The sequence below is a fragment of the Ceratotherium simum genome, chromosome 37 (genome assembly GCF_057802395.1).
Source record: "Ceratotherium simum simum isolate JZ-2026a chromosome 37, ASM5780239v1, whole genome shotgun sequence".
NCBI lineage: Eukaryota > Metazoa > Chordata > Mammalia > Perissodactyla > Rhinocerotidae > Ceratotherium > Ceratotherium simum.
In genome coordinates, this window is record NC_141936.1 from 21222571 (window position 1) to 21240226 (window position 17656).

General features: G+C 57.7%; 1 protein-coding gene across 1 annotated transcript in view; it reads left to right on the forward strand.

Moving 5' to 3' along the window:
• The window catches only part of TNS1 (tensin 1), a 169074-nt gene that overhangs the window by 71929 nt on the left and 79489 nt on the right, over positions 1-17656 (forward strand). The window contains exons 5-14 of the mRNA XM_014785286.2: positions 3206-3255; positions 5575-5746; positions 7944-7994; positions 9096-9218; positions 9661-9725; positions 11274-11357; positions 15027-15139; positions 15542-15602; positions 15821-15896; positions 16472-16601. Coding sequence (XP_014640772.1) covers positions 5579-5746; positions 7944-7994; positions 9096-9218; positions 9661-9725; positions 11274-11357; positions 15027-15139; positions 15542-15602; positions 15821-15896; positions 16472-16601 — 871 coding nt within the window. The 5' untranslated portion in view covers positions 3206-3255; positions 5575-5578. The remainder of the gene's footprint in view (positions 1-3205; positions 3256-5574; positions 5747-7943; positions 7995-9095; positions 9219-9660; positions 9726-11273; positions 11358-15026; positions 15140-15541; positions 15603-15820; positions 15897-16471; positions 16602-17656) is intronic.

Genomic DNA, 17656 nt, shown 5'->3' on the forward strand with positions numbered 1-17656 from the left:
CGAGCGGTGATCAGCCGTGAGGACCAAGACAAAAAGAGTTGGCTGGATCTGCAGCAGGAAGGGTGAGGGTTAGATACCAGGAGGAACTTCCTGATAGAGAAGTCAGACACTGTTTGGGGGAGGCTGTGGAATTTCCTCTCATGGTGTCCTTTTAGCAAAAGAGGACTGTGTTTTGGGGGTGATGATAGGGGAGAGTTCTTCTCGGTGCCTAGGGAGTTGGATCAAAAGTTCTGTTATTGATCTCTGTCTTGGGAGGAGTTGGGAGGAAGTTCAAAGCTGTGTGGTAAAGGCCTTCGAGAGCCCCAGAGAGGAAAAGAACGGGATTACAGGCAGACGCAGAGCTTATTTTTCTTTTTAATGTCAAATCTGCGTGGTGCTCTTTGTAAAGCCCTCTGCTAATTCCCCCTGGGGGCTCTATGTGGAGCAGGTAAATCGTGTGAAATCGTGTGAGCACTGAGCTGTACCCATTTTACAGATTGGTCAATGGGACCAAGCAGCTGCTTCTCCCACCGGCCCCAATGATGAGTATCCTCCTTCACAGAGTATAAGCTCTGTGAGGTCAGGACTTCACTCCCTCTGGTCCCTGGGGCTGCAATGTCGCCTGGCACACAGCCAGGAAGGAGGGGCTGATCACGATGATGGAGATGCCCGCATCTCTCCGCTCACTCGCAGCCCTCTTGAGAAGGCCAGCGTGATGAGGCAGTGGCAGAAGGCACCGTCTCTGGCCCTGGGTGTGAGGTCACCTGTGTGTTTTGGAGCATTAGCTTGTGTTTGCTCATACCTCCCCCAGCCCACGTGTGGTTCTCCGGTTCTCCGTGTGGCTCTGTGTCCACCAGCGCTCGGACATGTCCCCCGTGCACGTACGCTTTCTGCCAGTGAGTGTCACATGCCCCCAAACTTTTCAGAAAACAGGAAGCCCCGTCAGTGAGAGGGCAGCTCAGTGATTCATTGGGGGATGACCGGCCAGCTGTTCATCCCTGTCCTCTCTGCGCTGGGGTCAGTGTCCGGGGTGGCTTCCTCCCCTGTCTCCCCTTCCCCGCCCGGCCTGAGGGAGCAGAGCGGGCTGGACTTTGTCTTATCACCTCTGGAGGCGGCTTGGCCAGACTTGGTGGGGGCCAAGTTTTTATTTGTCTTCCCTAGCTTTTTTGGGGTGAGGAAACCGAGGAATGTGGAATGTTGTAACGTTGGGAGAAACGGGAACCAGCTCTCCTGGCCCGCTCGTCCTTCTCACCCCTGTGCCCACGGAAGCTCTCGGCTCCCCTTGGCTCCCCAGCCTCCTTGCCAAGACCGTCTCAATGCCCCACTGTCTCCTGGGGCCTGGACCCGTGGTCCTGGCCACACCTCGAGCCTTGGCTCCAGTGGTGGCTTCCAGAAGCAGCTGTGGTGGCCTCCTCCAGAAGTGGCTGTGGATCAGCAGCAGATGAAACCCTGAGGGGCTGTTTATAGCAGGATGGCCCTGGGGCCTGGAGCAGGGCCTGGGGCCTGGGGAGGTTTCCTGACTCCTCATCTGGGACCAGCGAAATGGAGATGGATGAAGTGTCGGGTTTCTTCGTTCTTCTGGGTGGGTAGTTTTGGAACGGCCTGGCTTGGGGCTTGAAAACCAAATACAACCTCTCCTTACCGTCCCCCCGCTCCCTGACGCCTGACTCATGCAAACCCAAGTCCTCGGGACCAGGAGCGCTGCGCAGACAGAGACACTTTCCGCCCAGCGGCCACACTTGGCTGTTCTGTTCTCTCGTGGGCGCCAAGGCTGAGCTGCTCAGAGCTGGGTGACAGCCCGGGCGGACGGTTCCCGGCACAGCCTGCTCCCGGGCGGCCGGATGGAGAATCCTCCCCTCAGGGGGCTGCCCTATCTTTGGGCTCAGCTGGGAGCCGGGCCTCCCGGCCCACCCGCCCTTGCCTTGTCGGCGCTGCGGGGGCCTGGAGAAGGCTGAAGGGGGCTCTTCTTCTCGGGGCCCCGGTGGTCAAACCCGAAGTCTGAGGGTGAATCCTGCCAGGCATCAGCTTCCCCAGGACTTGGGGTGAGTCACTGCGTGCCTCGGTTTCCCCTCTCCTCAGCAGATTGCGGTCCCCTCTCCTCCAAGAGGTGGTTGCCACTTGGTGGTCAGGAAAGGCCGGTTTCTGGGAGGCACAGAGATCTTTGGAAGGTGCCAGTGGGCTCAGAGGGCTCTGGCTGAGCCCGGAAATCTAGAAGTTGGGCATCCGATTCTGCATCGTGTGAGGTGGCTGAAAGGATGGGCTGTGGTAGAGGTGACGCAGGGTTTGATTTCTGGTTTGGTTGTATGTCTACCTGTTTAATTGTGTGTGATGTAATAACAGTAACAAGATGTAAAGGCCTTATATGCTAATTCCTTTTAATCTTCATACAGTCCATAAGGATTGCCCCATATGATACGTGACATCACAGGGGCCCAGAGCATGAAGTAACACAAGGATGCCCGGCAGGATGCTGAGGGCTCTGACCCTGTGCCTTCATCACTGCACCACAGGGCTGCCCTGTGGTGTTTTGGACACCAACTTGGGTCCATTGGCCTAATTTTGTGCAAATTGACAACCCTGGAGATGGGAGCGGGTGACAGACAAGGGGCGGTGGTCCTTAGGAGCACGATCTACTGCCTAGGCCTGGTCTCTGTTGGTACATGCCATGCCTGGCTGCTCTCCTCTCAGAAGTTTTGGTTGAATGACTCGGAGTTGCTGTTTTAAAGGAGAGGAGTGTGGGATGATGGTGGTCGGAGGGGAAAGGTTCAGAACCGGACAGAGGGCTGCCATCGCTCAGCTTTCCTTCTTTTATGCTTACAATCTGTATTCTCCACTTGGGAGATGTGGGGTTACTATTATGATGTCCAGTGAGTCAAGATGAAATGTGTTTCCATCAGTGTAGGAACTGTTTTATTGAGTGTGTACTCAGTGCCCATGGCGCCAGCCCGGGCGTGGTGCCTTTCTCAGCATTTGGGATTCTTCCTCGCCCGGGGCGGGGAGGCCTGTCCCCTTGGGGGCTCATGTGCACACAGGCACACTCGTGTGGCATTAGCGTTGATTGCTGTTGGCTTTGGGTTGCTGTGTCGCTGGGGTGTTAGGGTGCCTGGGCTGGGATGCTGGCACAGAAAGGAGAGGAGCGTCTGTGTTTCCCCACAGCCCTGACCACTCCCGTGGACGGCTGTGCGCCTGCCTCCTCCGTAACGCTGTTCTCCTCTCTCCTTCCCAGGGCTCCACCAGAGTCCCCCTGAGCGTCCAGCCGCGTCCCCAGCCCATCAGGTACGCCTGGCCCATGGGGGGCAGGGGTGGGCGTGCCGGCAGCGAGGTCACTGTGGGTGTCCTGGCAAGTCATGCCTTTGGGTCTCTGAGACCGAAGTCCTAAAGCCACTGGTGGGGAACATGGGCGGACGTGAAGGCCACAAAGAGAGGATGGAGGCGATGCCACTGGGGAATGGTCGTGTTTTGAGTTCTAGCTCGAAGCCAGGCCTTGAGCTGGATTTTTTATTTACCTGCATGATCTCATCTAGTCCTTACAATGACCGTGCAAGATAGGTATTTTATTCCCATTTGGCTGATGAAAAAACTGAGTCTCTGAGAGATGAGGTGACTTGTTAAAGGTCACACAACCCCAAGAGGCAGCACTAGGGTTGGCATAAAGACCTGTTCTAGATCCTGTTCCTCTCCATAGACAGGGGATCCTGAGGTCCGAGGGCTGGTTATGAAAGGAAAGTTCTCTATCTGGCAGGGCCGCTGGGGGCTAGGGGAAGGAGATGCACAGGGGACTTGGTGCCTTGTTGATCCAGAGTCTGTTTTCCCTGAGTCCAGGTTCTCTGGTTCTCGGGCCCCTCCCTCTCTGCCTCACCTTCACTGCTAAGGCTCCCGAGATAAGTGAGAATCTGGCCCTGGGGAGATGGACCCCCAGCCAGACAGGGCCTGGTGTGTGGCTGAAGCTCCTGGCAGGAAGTGGCCCAGCTGCCAGCTGCCCACAGACAGGAGCGGCTCTTTAGAGGACCCCCTGCCTCCCCTACAGCTGAGAACCACCTTGGGGTGGGTGGTGCGAGTGTGATGCTGAGGCTGTCCAGGCGGTGGTGCTGTTCTGCCGTGGGTGGGCAGTGGCCTGAGATGGGAACCCCACCTCCAGAGGCTGCAGTGAGCAGCTTCTCTTAGGGACAAGGGTTAGGGTTAGGGTTAGGGTTAGGGTTAGGGTTAGGGTTAGGACTCAGAGGCCAAATTCAAACTGGGCTCCTCACTGCAGCCCACTGGCCCCTCTCCCACGTGGTCCCTGTCTCTGTCACGGGGGAGAAGCCGTATGTCACCCTCGGCTCCCCCATCTCCAAGCCCCGTCTACACAGTTGGGCTACAGTTAACCCTGATGGAGATCTGGGGCCTGGCCCGCGGCTCAGCATGCTGGGGCTGTAGCCCCCCGTGCTGCCCCGTCACTTTGAAATACCCTGGTGGTGTCCTCCCGCTGCCCCTCCAGTCAGCCGTACCCCACTGTAGTGATAGGTTATCAGAATGAAATGTGTGTTGCCCGCCTTGGGTGGAGAGGGGAAGGGAGACACTAGGAGGCTGGTGATGGGGTAAGAAGGTGTGGGGTGGGGAGGGTGGGAGGCACCCTCAGAAGGTACAGCGGGGCTTCAGAGTGGAATTCCAGTGTCCCGAGATTCGTTTCCCGTTCCCATCAGCTCCCCAGTGGGCACCCTGGACCCTCCCCCTGGAAGAGAACCTGGGTGAGGGATAGAGATGTGGGACCCTACCTCCCCTCACCCAGTGGCCACCCCGGGGACTCTCCATCTCTCCGAGAAGCTCAGGTGGTGCTGGGGTGTCTGGGAGCCGCCTGTAACCATAGCCGCAAAGGCCCAGCACCCTCTGCTTCCGGGGCCCTTAGAAAACAGAGAGGCCACTGCCAAGAATCAGCGCTGGCAGGCGGTGGGAGCTGCCAGAGGGGCGGAGGGAGCCGGGAATCAAAGGGCAGGAGTCGGCCTGCCTCCGGGGAGGGCTGGAGTGTGCGCTGTGGTCTGGCTTACCTGGCGCCCAGGTGAGCATGTCACCTGAGCTGCCCTTTCCCCTGAGAGGCCTCCCCGCCCCCTCCAGAGCTCGGGAGCAAGGCGAGGGCAGCAGGAGGCTCAGCTCCGGGGTGCTGGAGAGCACCCAGCTCAGGCTCTCCTTCCTCTTCCGGAGCCGTCTTAGGATCCTTCGAGAGACTTCTGGTGGCCACGGTGTGTCGGGAGGCAGAGCTGGACCCCTGGGTTCCTGCTAGTTCCGGCCCTGGCTCTGACCTCTGCGATCAAGGGTGAAGGCAGTGGCGACAGGGCTGATGGGCACCTAGGATTGGTGTCATCACTGTTGGGTTCTGATGAGGCTTGAGGTCCTTGCTGCCCCTGCCCAGCTCTGCTCTCTCCGGCACTCCCAGGCTGGCTCTGCTCGCTGCACCGGCAAGGGGAAGCCTCTGGCCTTGGCTGTGGGTCAGGGAGCTGCCAAGCCCCTCAGGTTGGATATGGGGGGCATGTACGGTGCGTACGGGGTGCAGATACCTGGACCTTGCCCTGGGGGGCTGGATTCGGATCTAGACCCCCCCCCCCCGCACTGTCTCCCCAGAAACATGAGTGTGAGCCGGACCATGGAGGACAGCTGCGAGCTGGACCTGGTGTACGTCACTGAGAGGATCATCGCCGTCTCCTTCCCCAGCACCACCAATGAGGAGAGCTTCCGGAGCAACCTCCGTGAGGTGGCCCAGATGCTCAAGTCCAAACATGGAGGCAACTACCTGGTGAGGACGGGCTCTCGCCCGCGGGTCCAGTGCCCCCGTCCTGCTCACCGTCCGCACTGCTGCATCCCTGCGTCCTGCCCCTGGGCCAGCTCCTCCTCTTCTCTTCCTTCACCTGCCCCCGGGCCTGAGCATCTCTCATGGCCCGTGTCTTCACTCCCTCTGCAGCCCAGCTCTGCTGTAAGGAGTGTATCTGCAGCGGGAATGCAGTGTGTGTAGCCATGTCGTGTGTGTGTGTGTGTGTGTGTGTGTTCACCAAGAGGAGAGAATAACAACAAGAGCTCATGTTCTCGAGCACCTGCTACGAGCCAGGCCCTGTTCTACTGCCTTCCACGTATTTAACTTCACGACAGCCCCAGAAGGCAGTCCCGGCTGGAGCACCGAGAGGTGGCGTGTTTGCCTAAGGTCACAGTGTCAGCAAGTGGCTGAGCTGGCACACTGTCGGCACTTCTGAGAAGTCTTAGGGCAGTGTTGTGGCAGCCTGCGTCTTAAGGGACCTTGTACTGCTGGCGCCTGTGTGGCTGGCACCGAAGTTGTACATGGCCCAGGAGAGTCACCTAACAGATGCGGGTGAGGTGGCGGCCCATGGTTCCTCTAATGTCAGAAAGGCTGGCCTGGGGGCTTGGACCTGTCCTTGCCCCAGAGGAGGCACAGGTCTACTTTCTAGGGAGGTACATGTGGGCTGGGACCTTGGACCAGACTGTGCAACCTCGAGGGGCTGCCCGGGGATGGTTGAGCAGAGGTGGGGTGCGGAGGCTGGGATAGGGCCCTGGGCTGCTGTAATGAGTTACCACAAACTTGGTGTCTTAAAACATCAGAATTTATTTCTTCCCAGTTCTGGAGGCCAGGAGTGCAAACCAAGGCGTCTGCAGGGCTGTGCTCCCTCTGAAGGCTCTGGGGGGATGCTGCCTTGCCTCTTCCTAGCTTCCAGTGGCCCCGCAATCCTTGGTGACCCTCGGCTTGCGGCTGCGTGGCTCTAATCACATGGCCTTGCTTCTTTCCTGTGTCTCAGTGTGTCCTCTCCTCTTCTTGTAAGGCCCACCCTAAATCCAGGATGATCTCATCTCGAGATCCTTAACAACTTACATCAGCAGAGGCCCTATTTCCAAATAAGGTCACATTCTGAAGTTCCGGGTGGACGTGACTTTTTGCAGGACACCCTTCAGCCCACTCCAGAGGCCCGTCCATCAGCTGTGCTGGGCACTGCTACGTGCCCAGCTTTAGCCATCAGAAAGTCCCGGGTTCAAATGCTGGCTCTGCTCTTACTAACCATCTGATCTGGGCCACTTAGCCTCACTGAGCCTTAGGGTCCCCATCTGTAAAATGGGTCTGATAACACTACCTACCTCTTATGATTGTTGAGAGAGTTAAGCCAGCTGTTAGATGTAAAGTCCTTAGCACGGGGCTGGCAGGTTGTGGACGCTCGAGTGGCTGCCGTTGTTAACGTAATCAAGTGTGTTCCTTTGCGGGGCTCAAGAGTGGACTAGAAGCCATCTGAGATCCTTCTCGATTTCAGGAGTCCTGGATTCCAGGATTCTATGCGCTGCCACCCTCCCTCCGTCCTGCCTGTTCCGGGCTGTGCAGTCCTCCTTTCTCCCAGGCGACAGCACGGTGGTCTTTCAGTTCCCCAGGCTGTGGGGTGGAGGGAGGGCGCTCTGCAGGCCCCCTTCGGAGGTGGAGACGGGAATCCGAGAGATTGCGGGATTCCCAGGGGCTGTGGTTAGGCGTTGGAGGGCATCTGTTGGGAGAGGGGCGTCGAGGGTCTGAGCGGGCCCGCCCAGGACGTGTGCACCCTCTGGTGGAGGGCATCTGACCACAGAGCCGCTGCATGTGTGTGGGGCGAGGTGCTAAGGGCGACAGGTGAAGTGGAAACTGGAGATGGCCAAGTCCTTATCATTTAACCCCACCGATCCCCATTCAGCGTGGGGAGATGCCCGCCGTGGGGGTGGCACGTGGGACCCGAGACAGGTTCCATCCCCTTCTCGTCCTCAGTTCCGGGTATCCGTCCGCTCGCTGAGGGGCCTGGCTGAGTGTCTACATGCTTTTCTCCCTGCCCCTCTTTATCCCGAGAGCCCGCAGTTGAGTCCCGCTGGTCAATGTGTGTGTCTGACGAGCTTCCCTTGTGTGCTCATGTCCGGGTAGAATTTCCAGCAGGGGGAGAGAGAGCGAGCTTCTCACCATGTCCTCCTTTCCCTCCTAGCTTTTCAACCTCTCTGAGCGGAGACCCGACATCACCAAACTCCACGCCAAGGTGAGCCGATGCCCATTAGGGGCGGGGGCCTCTCCCCGCCTGGGAGAGAAGGACAGACGGGCCCCCTCTCCCTGGGGGTCCCACACTGGAATCTTGGGGGAACGTGCTGTGACAGTTTCAAAAGCCTCTTCATGGCTACAGTGCCATCTTCAATTTGGAAAATGGAAAATAATATATTTACTGTTTCCAGAACACAAATTACAGACAGCAAAGCTCGATACAGCGATGTCCACCCAGGTCTGCCCCCCGGGGCACCCACAATTTCTGGGGTGAGGCTGGAGCTGTGAGATTTTTAGTTTTGTTGAAAGTATCCAGAACTGAAACTGACTGGGAATTGCCGGTGTGGACGTTCCCACGCCGGCTTCCGCTTGTCTGCTCAGTGGGCTGTGTGCTTTGCATGGGCGTCTGCGCCGGCTCCTGGGGTTCTGGTGCCTGTCGCTGTGTGACCCTGGGCAGGCGGTAGACTTCTCTGGGCCTCAGTTTTCATCCTTCAAAGTGGACAGGCTGGGTGAGATGTGCTCGCTGGGCCCTTCCAAGCAGAGGTTCTCTTTTAAAGTTCCGTGAGTTTAGAAATGTTTTGAGGAGCCTGAAGACTGCTGTTCAGATCTGTCCTTTGTCCCCTTCAGGCTTCTCTTGGCTGGCCTGAAAAGTCGATGGTTTGTGTGTCCAGGGCCTGGAAAAGCCTCGAACAGCAGGGAGCCCTTTACCCCGAGCCAGGCCTCAGGGTGTCTGTGGGAGGAGAGCCTGGGGCTATGCTGGCGACCCAGCACGTTTTGAAGTCAGAGTCGCGTGGAAGGGACCTTGGGATTGTCAGCTTCACGCCTTTGTTTTACACGCTTGGAGGAAACTGAGGCTGGGAGAGGGGCTGTGACTGGCCTGAGACCCCACAGTTGGTCATCGTCAGAGCAGAGACTCAGGCCCAGGTCTCTGGTCCGGGCTAGGGTCCTTTACCCTCCCTTACCCTGGCTGCCAGCAAGACTGAGGGGCCAGGCAGGACTGAGGCCCAGCTGCCCAGTGCTGGCACGTGGGATGTGTGTTGCCCGCGGCCCTGGTTGACTCTCCAGGGCGTCTGCCCCTTCTCCCTCTTGGCTTGGGCCACAGGTACTGGAATTTGGCTGGCCTGACCTCCACACCCCGGCCCTGGAGAAGATCTGCAGTGTCTGCAAGGCCGTGGACACCTGGCTCAACGCAGACCCCCACAACGTGGTCGTTCTACACAACAAGGTCAGGGGGCTGCAGGGCGTGTGTGTGTGTGCGCGTGCACACGTGCGCGTGCCCCCATGCATGAATGTATCCTTGGGTGAGCCTATACACCTGCCTGTATCACTGGATTGTGTGAGTGTGTAAGTCTGCTGTAGACATTCTCCTTTCTAGGAGACAAAGATTCTGTCCTGGGGGCGACCCCCAAGAAGTGGGGGGCCCCCAAGAAGTGGGGGGTACCAGCTGTGGCTCCCTCAAGTGTAGTGGGTGATCAGCTGTGTTTCTTCTCTTTGAGACTCAGTCCCCACCCCCTTCCCTCTCCTGCATCCCCCTCCCTCCTCCTGTCCTCCCTTAGAACCACCCCCTCTCGCCAGCCCCTGCCCCTCCCTCCAAGGCTTCTGGGTGGGCTCTGGGGCAGGAGGCCGGCCTTAGAAATAAAGGCTCTTGTGTGCTGGGGCTCTTTCAGGGAAACCGAGGCAGGATAGGTGTCGTCATCGCGGCTTACATGCACTACAGCAACATTTCTGCCAGGTAAGAGAGCCCCTGCGCCTCCTGTTCTCTGAGTATGACAGCAGGGACCCCCTCCCCATCCACCCACAGCTCTCCCTTCCTCGGGGTGGGAGGACAGAGACAGAGGGATGCGAGGTGGGGGAGCCCGTGGAAAGGAGCAGGCGCCTGCCCACAGCTCTGAGGCAGGAGCCTGTGGACGGAGGGCAGAAGTGATAGAGAGTCCATCCCTCTATCAGGGGACCTGCTGGGGGCACCCTTGGGGGCAGGCTCAGTCATGGACACCCCATCCAGCCAGCTTCTTGGGGCCACTTTCCCTTGCCAAACTGTCTTGTGTTTCCTTAGGTGAGCAGGGAGGGAGTCAGAAAGAAATCTTGGATCAGATCCGGGTCTGGCAGAACCATCTAGAAACTATCTCATCCGTGCCCGTGCCTCTGGCCAGCAGGGCCCTCTTCCCACTTGGGTGTTTTGGAGCAAGAATAGGAAACACCCGGTGGATGAGTCCCATTCTGATCCCATTTTGCAGAGAGGCAGAGGAGTTCATCCGTCCATTTGTTGAGTCATTTGGCAATGGTTATGGGACAGCCACTGTGCCGGGCGCTGTTCTGGGTGCTGGGAAGGCAGCCATGGGCAAAGCCGGGCCACTGCCCTCCTGGACTTTAAATAAGTAGACAAGGACCCCAGTAAGAGCGGGTGATACATCCTGGGAAAGTATGGAGACGAGGGGTGATCAGAGGAGGCCTCTCGAGGAGGTGATATTTGAGCAGAGATGGGAGTTAAGTGGAGGGAGGGCGGGAAGGGCTGAGTCATATAAAGTTGGGAAGGGAACCTTCCAGGCGGAGAGAAGAAGAACAAAGGTTTGCAGTGGGAACGCGAGGGGCTGGCGTGTTCAGAGCCCAGTGAGTCGGGGGACGAAGAGTAGAAAGTGAGGCTGGAAGGAGGCAGAGCCCAGGGGGCCTCGTAGGCCATGATAAGGACATTGGAGTTGATTCTAAGAGTGATGGGACATCTGTGGAGAGTCAGGAATGGAGGAGCCACGTAATCTATCTCTCCGTTTTAAAATGATCCCGCCTTTGAGGATGGGTAGAATGTTCTGCGGAGGGCTTGCCAGTAGGATGGCGGTTTTATGACTTTAAGAAACCCACCGCAGCCTCCTCTTTACTTCCTGGTGAGCACTTCCCGTGCACCTACTGTGTGCCCACACGTGCCAGACTGCTTTTACATTCTGTCTCTCTTGACCACCATAACAAGCTTCGAGGAAGGCGCGATTATCACCCCATTTGACAGGAAAGGAAAATCAGGTTCAGAAAGATTAAGTAACCGGCCTCAAGGCGGGGGCCTAATAAGTAGGTGGTAGCCTTGAGATGGGCTCCCGGGCTGTCTGGCTCCGGAGCCCCCGTGCTGAGCACTGTAGCACACCGGGTGGAGGGATGATGGGGGCACTCCTTTCCTGACAGCTGCTCAGCACAGGGTGGCTGGAGGGCTCTGCAGGTCTGGAGGAGCAGGGATGGGGGAACAAAGGGCTCGTGGATGAGGCAGTTGGCTCCTCTGACCACCTGTCTCTCCCCACAGTGCCAACCAGGCCCTGGACCGGTTTGCCATGAAGCGGTTCTATGAGGATAAGATTGTGCCCATTGGTCAGCCGTCCCAGAGAAGGTGGGTCTCCGGGGCCCTTGGCCCAGTGTGTGCCTGCTCGCTGTACCTGGGGACCAGCCTTGCGTGCCCATGAAGGAGGGAACAGCGTGCCTAGGCGGGGGTGTACTGAGCATGCGTGTTCAGGCGCCAGCCTGGAGTGGTGTGAGCTCAGGGACACGGGTGAGCCTGTGGGCAGCTGTGTGTCCCCACAGGGGGGCACAGCAGTTGGCTCCTGAGGCCGGTGAGGAGAGCAGCGGGGCCATCGGTGGGAGATGCATCAGTCTGGGCACAAGAAGGTCACTTGTCTAAGAGGGCAGTGCCATTCTTGGTCTTGGCAGCAGGATTGCTTCAGCGCTTGGACCAGCCCACAGGAGCTCGTCGGCTCTGTCTGTCTCTGTCAGAGACAGTGACGGCTCTGTCACTGCTGCCGGCCCCAGGGAGGTCACAGACGCTCTCGATTAGGGTCCCCTTCTGCTGGGAGAGTTTTAAAAATGTCACCCAGGGCTCTCAACCACATGCTCCCGTTGGAGTCCACGGCAGCCGGGCAGAAAGCAGGGCAGGGATGGATTCATTCATTCATTCATTCAGTAAATTTTAGGCAGTCCACCACGTTCCAAACACTGGAGATGTCTGGTTGCACAGGACAAAGTCCTTTGCCCCTAGTGAGCTGATATTCCATCGAGAAAGACGGACATTACACAAGTAGATGTGCAAACAAGACAATTTCAAATGACGATTCGTGCGGGAGAGAAAGAGAACAGAGCCCTGCAGAGACGAGAGCTGAGGGGAGGGAACGGGCGACTTTAATGAGGGCGGTCAGGGAATACCCCTCAGAGGAGGGGAATTGGAGCCCAAAGCTGAATAATGATGAGCTACCCTATACGATCCAGGGCATGCCCCTTCTACAGATGAGAAGCCCGAGCCTAGGGAGGGCACGCAACATGGCCAGAGTCCCCAGCGGGTAGTGACAGAGCTAGAATGTGTCTGGGGGCCTGTAACTCGGGCCAGGGCAGTGTCCCCACGCTGTGCTGCCCACCGTCCTGACAGCTGCCCCAGATTCTGCTCTGCGGGTGATGTGCTGTGTCATAGTGTCTGATCACAGGAAGCCACGGGTAGTGGCAGGGCCAGGTGGGTCTGGGGGAGGCTGGGGGGAGTGGGAGATGGATGGTGGGAACCTGGGCCCAGAGTGAAGAACTGGAGAGTGGGGCTCAGGCCCAGCTCCTGTGTGTGTGTGTGTGTGCGTGTGTTTGTGTGGCCGGAGCTGTGGGTGACACGCCTGTCTGTGACAGCTCCCCCTGCTCTGTGCCTGTGGCTGCAGCGTGAGTCTCTCAGACACGATCTCATGGAGCCTCCCTTGTACTGGCTGATACCCAAGGGCACAGCATCAAGGTCATTTCAGATGTGAAGGGTGCTCTGGAGGGAAAAACCCAACAGAACGCGGTGGGCTAGAGTGATGGGGTGGGCGTGAGAGGATGCTTCAAAGGGATTGAGCTTCTGAGAAGGTGACGTGAGGTCTGAGAAGGGAAGGAAGCATGGGGGGAGGTCTGGGGTAAAGGGTCCAGCAGAGGGAACAGCAAGTACACAGGCTGGAAACCGAAGCATCCTGCTGTCTTTTCCAGCCCCTAGAACCCTGACTGGGCCAGCAGGACCCCTTAGCTGCAGAGCCTGGGGCTTTCCAGACTCTCTGTGCTGGAGGTCCTCGACTCACACCCCGTCACCTCCGCCTTGCTTGCCTTGCTAGAAGTGTGCTGGCACCACAGGGGCCATTTCCGCCATTGTAGCAGGAAACCCAAGCAGAAGGGAGTCCTCAGGCAACCCAGAGCCTTACAGTTGGCAGGAGACGGCTGGTAGCCGGCCTCTGGGTCAGTGATCAGAAATGGGATATCCTTATGTGCAGAAAATTCTGGTGAGGCCACCGGACACGGCAGCTGTGGATCATGAGAGTCTTCCCAGGGAGGAAGTCTCAGGGAGGAAAGAGCCGTCACTCAAACACCCCCTTGTCAGTACCTGGCTTGCTGCATGTGGCTGGTGGCCTTGGTCAGGGGTCTGGCCCTTGACCTTGAGGGATACGGGATCCAGATAGAGGAGCGTGATGTCACGGTGGCACAACGTGGCTTGGAGAGAGCGGGCAGAGCAGGCTCGTCTCCAAAGCTGAGAGCCTGGGAATGGGGGGCAATGTCACCTCTCAGGAATGGGACTATTCAGGGACCCCACATGCTCAGTGGCTGCAGTCGGGGTGTGTGTGTGTGTTCACGTGCGTTGTGTTGGCCTTGCCCCCACATCTGCAGCCGCATCTGCTTATGGGCGGGTAGTTCTTCCGTGCCCAAATGTGAAGGTGCAGCCATGCGTTTATTGTGTGTTTTCGCCCCTTTCCCGCCTTCTCGTCAGTGTCGTTTGCAGAGAATGGAGCAGTGGAGGAGAGGAGGGCAGGGAGGGAGGGGCTTTGCCCGCAGCTCCCCCATTCATTGTCACCCTACCCCCGGACTCATTGTCCCCAGCACACAGACACATCCTGTTGGCACGATCAGAAGGCCTGATAGGAACCCGCCATTCCAGGTTTCCGGTTTGAGTAATGGGGCTGGGGGTGGGCAGGGGCCTGAGTAGGAGCTGACGCTGCCCATCAGATTATCTTGCTTGGGTAGTCCAAGGTGCCCCCGTCCCGGCCCAGGGCCAGAGGCCCACAGGCCTGGAGGCGGGCCACGGAGCCCAGAGAGAGGAAGGGACCGCTGTCATGGTCATGCGGGTATTGGTCTCACCCCGTCAAAGAGCCCCTTAGGCTCCCATGAATCTCAGGATGCGTTCTGTTTGGTCCAGCTGCCCCAGCCTGGCGTCCTCTGCCCAGTAAAGGAGGAAATGCTGACCAATTGATGGCAAAAGGATTGGCCTCGTTCTGGCAGATGCATTGGAGTTCAGACTCCTTCCCTTCTCTCCCCAACCGCTCCCAGCGTTGTGTGTTCTTGCTGTCTTTGGAAGGCCAACGACCCTTTCTGGGCCCGATTTTCCCTCTTTTCCAGAAGGAGTGGAGATGGGTTAACCCTTGAGTTCTTCCAACAGGATCTTTGTTAAAAGAATTGGAGGATGTTGACCCTAGGGATAGGAATGGGAAGTTAGCTGTCCTCTAGTACCAGATGAAATGAAATAGAGGGAATTCATATACTTCAGCGTGATATAAAAAAGTGAAGGACTGTAATTATTAAGCTCTTACTATTTGCTGGCCTGTCATGTGGCTAGTGGGTCTGTGGGGGCAGAGTGGGGACCTGTGGGTAATAAGCGGTTCGGGCTCGCTGTAAGGGTGTCGGGCTGTCTGATGGTTGGTCAGCTTGGCTTGTGTAGTAGCAAGCCGCTGAAGGAGGCCTGTAGGGGATGTATGGGAGGAATTTTGGTCCAGCGGAGATTCTCCAGCTGGGAGTGAAGCAGGAAAGAGATGCTCGTGTTGACCACCAGGGGGCGCAGGAGGACCCTGAGCGGGGAGTTTGGCTTCACCCAGTTCCAGGTGTAATGGTACCTGCTCTCCCTCCCTACCTGGGGCTCGGGGCAGCAAGGGAGGAGACCCCAGCCGCCAGGAGGCATGGGGGTGGTGGTGGAGGGCCAGGCAGGGCGACCTCGGGCAATGTTCTGGGGGAAAGAGAACGGGATGGCTCTGCTCTAGTGCAGGCCCCCTGGCTGAAGCCACCCCCCTTCCTGCTCCAGGTACGTGCATTACTTCAGCGGCCTGCTCTCCGGCTCCATCAAAATGAACAACAAGCCCTTGTTTCTGCACCACGTGATCATGCACGGCATCCCCAACTTCGAGTCTAAAGGAGGTACCTGCCGGGCTTCCCTCCTCTTCTGGCTTCCGTCTCCTTCTCTCAGGAGGCAGCCTTGGGTGGTGGAAATGGAGGCTTGGATTGGAGTCTCAACTGCACCCCCTCGTGAGCCTTCCCTGAGCGCATCTATTCATTTGCAAAGTGTGTTTGGTTCCTGCACTGCCTGCTGGCACAGGTGTTGGATGTGACAGGGTTTTTGTAAACTCAAAATGCCTTTCAGATGAAAAGCTGGTATTCCTTCCTCTTTCTTTTTCCATTTCTCCTTCGTCTGTTTCTCGTTCTTCTCTTCCTCCTCCCTCTTCCTCCCTCTCCTCCTCCAGTCCTCCCTCGCCCCCTCCTCGCCCCCTTCCTCCTCGCCCTGTTTCTGCTGTCTTAGCTAACACCACCCCTCCCTTACAGGGTGTCGGCCGTTTCTTCGGATCTACCAGGCCATGCAGCCTGTTTACACGTCTGGCATCTAGTAGGTATTCCACGGGAGTGACAGGCCAGGGGTGCGGAGGCTGAGGACCAGGGGCGGAGGGGGGGTGGGGTGCTGCCTAGAACCTCTTCTAGGAGAAGGCTGTGGGATGGCGTCGGCGAGCTTTCTCAGTAGCCCCGTGGCAGAGGGGCAGCAGGGGGAAAGCGCACTGCCCGCCCCTCTCAGCAGCCCCCTGTCCCTCTGCCTGCCTGTCTTCACAGCAACGTCCAAGGAGACAGCCAGACCAGCATCTGCATCACCATCGAGCCTGGGCTGCTCTTGAAGGGAGACATCTTGGTGAGTGCCCCCCTCTGTCTCAAGCCCCCTTCTCCCCATTTATTTGTTCTCCCTTCTCTCCTCCTGCCTCTCAAGACCATCATTGCTGGTGGTCTTGGGGTCGTAGGCTCTCAGGGTTCCTGCTAGGCCTTCCAGCCTCCGACAAGCCTTGTCTATTCCCCCGCTTCGGAGTAGGACATCCCTTCCCATGGGCTTGTGTCTTGTTCTGGAACATCTCCTGGGAATTATCTCTCAGTGTGAGCTCTGGCCTCCTGTTGGTGACAAGGACTCCCTCCATTCTAACTTCAGGCCTTCCTCCTGCAATTTACATCCACTCCTACTTTTCCCATTGCAACCTGTGGGCGGGAACTTCTTGGGAGGACAGTTTTGTCCCCATAGGGCAAGACTGGCTTCCAACTCTCTGCTCTTCTAGAATTTTCCCCGGAGAGCTCTGAGATCCTGGTTGGTGTTGTGACCTCTCCCTCACTGGGGTCGGGTGAGCCTTGGGGGCCCAGTCCTGGAGCTGATAAGGAGGCTCCCTGGGACCTGATTTCTCGTCCCCTGGCCCCTGATGGGCTCTGCTTTCCTCCAACCAGCTGAAGTGTTACCACAAGAAGTTCCGGAGCCCAGCCCGAGACGTCATCTTCCGCGTGCAGTTCCACACCTGCGCCATCCACGACCTGGGGGTGGTCTTCGGGAAGGAGGACCTTGATGATGCCTTCAAAGGTGGGCTCTTTGAGAGCAGGGGAAGACCTAGCAGGGAATAATTATACCACAGGGTGGAAGAGCAATAATGCAGGGGCTATGGCAGCACTGGAGAGGGAACCATTTTCTGAGGGAAGGGGAGGTGGTTAGGGGGGTGTCTCCCTTTGCTTCTTTTCTCTATTCATTTGAGGTTTTATGTGAATCACATTCAGGCCCGAGACATATCCACATCCATCCATCCATCCATCCATCCATCCACCCACCCATCCAGATCCATCCATCTATCCATCTATCTGTCCATCCATCCATCCATCCACCCACCCTTCCAGATCCATCCATCCATCTACCCATCCATCTGTCCACTCACCCACTTATTTGCCCACCTGCCCATCCAAATCCATTCATTCTTCCATCCATCTTTCCATCCATCCATCCACCCACCCACCCACCCACCTGTTCATCCATGCATCTATTCATCCGTCCATTCATCCTCCCATCCATCCATCCATCCACCCACCCACCCATCCACTCATTCACCCATTTACCCACCCACCCATCCATGCATCTATTCATCCTCCCATCCATCCATCCACCCACCCACCCACCCACCCACCCACTCATTCACCCATTTACCCACCCACCCATCCATGCATCTATTCATCTATCCATTCATCCTCCCATCCATCCATCTGTCCATCCATCCGTCCATCCGTCCATCCACCCCCCCACCCACCCACCCATCCGCTCATTTACCCATTCACCCACCCACCCATCCAAATCCATCCATTCATCCATTCACCAAGCATTGCTTGTATGTCTGTATGTGCCAAGCATGGGCTAGACCCTGGGGATACAAAGGGAAAGAAGTCAGGCCCTCCCCTGAGGGAGCTCACAGTCTCGTGGGAGAAAGAGACACACAAACATGAGACTGTGGACTGATGGCCACAGTAATGGAGACATGCACAGTGGCACTCATCAGGGAGCAGACACCATCCCTACTGCGACTTCTCTTCCTACAAGCAGTGGATGGTGATCTGTGTCCAGACTGGGCTCAGGCAGAGAGCAGAGAGTGGGGC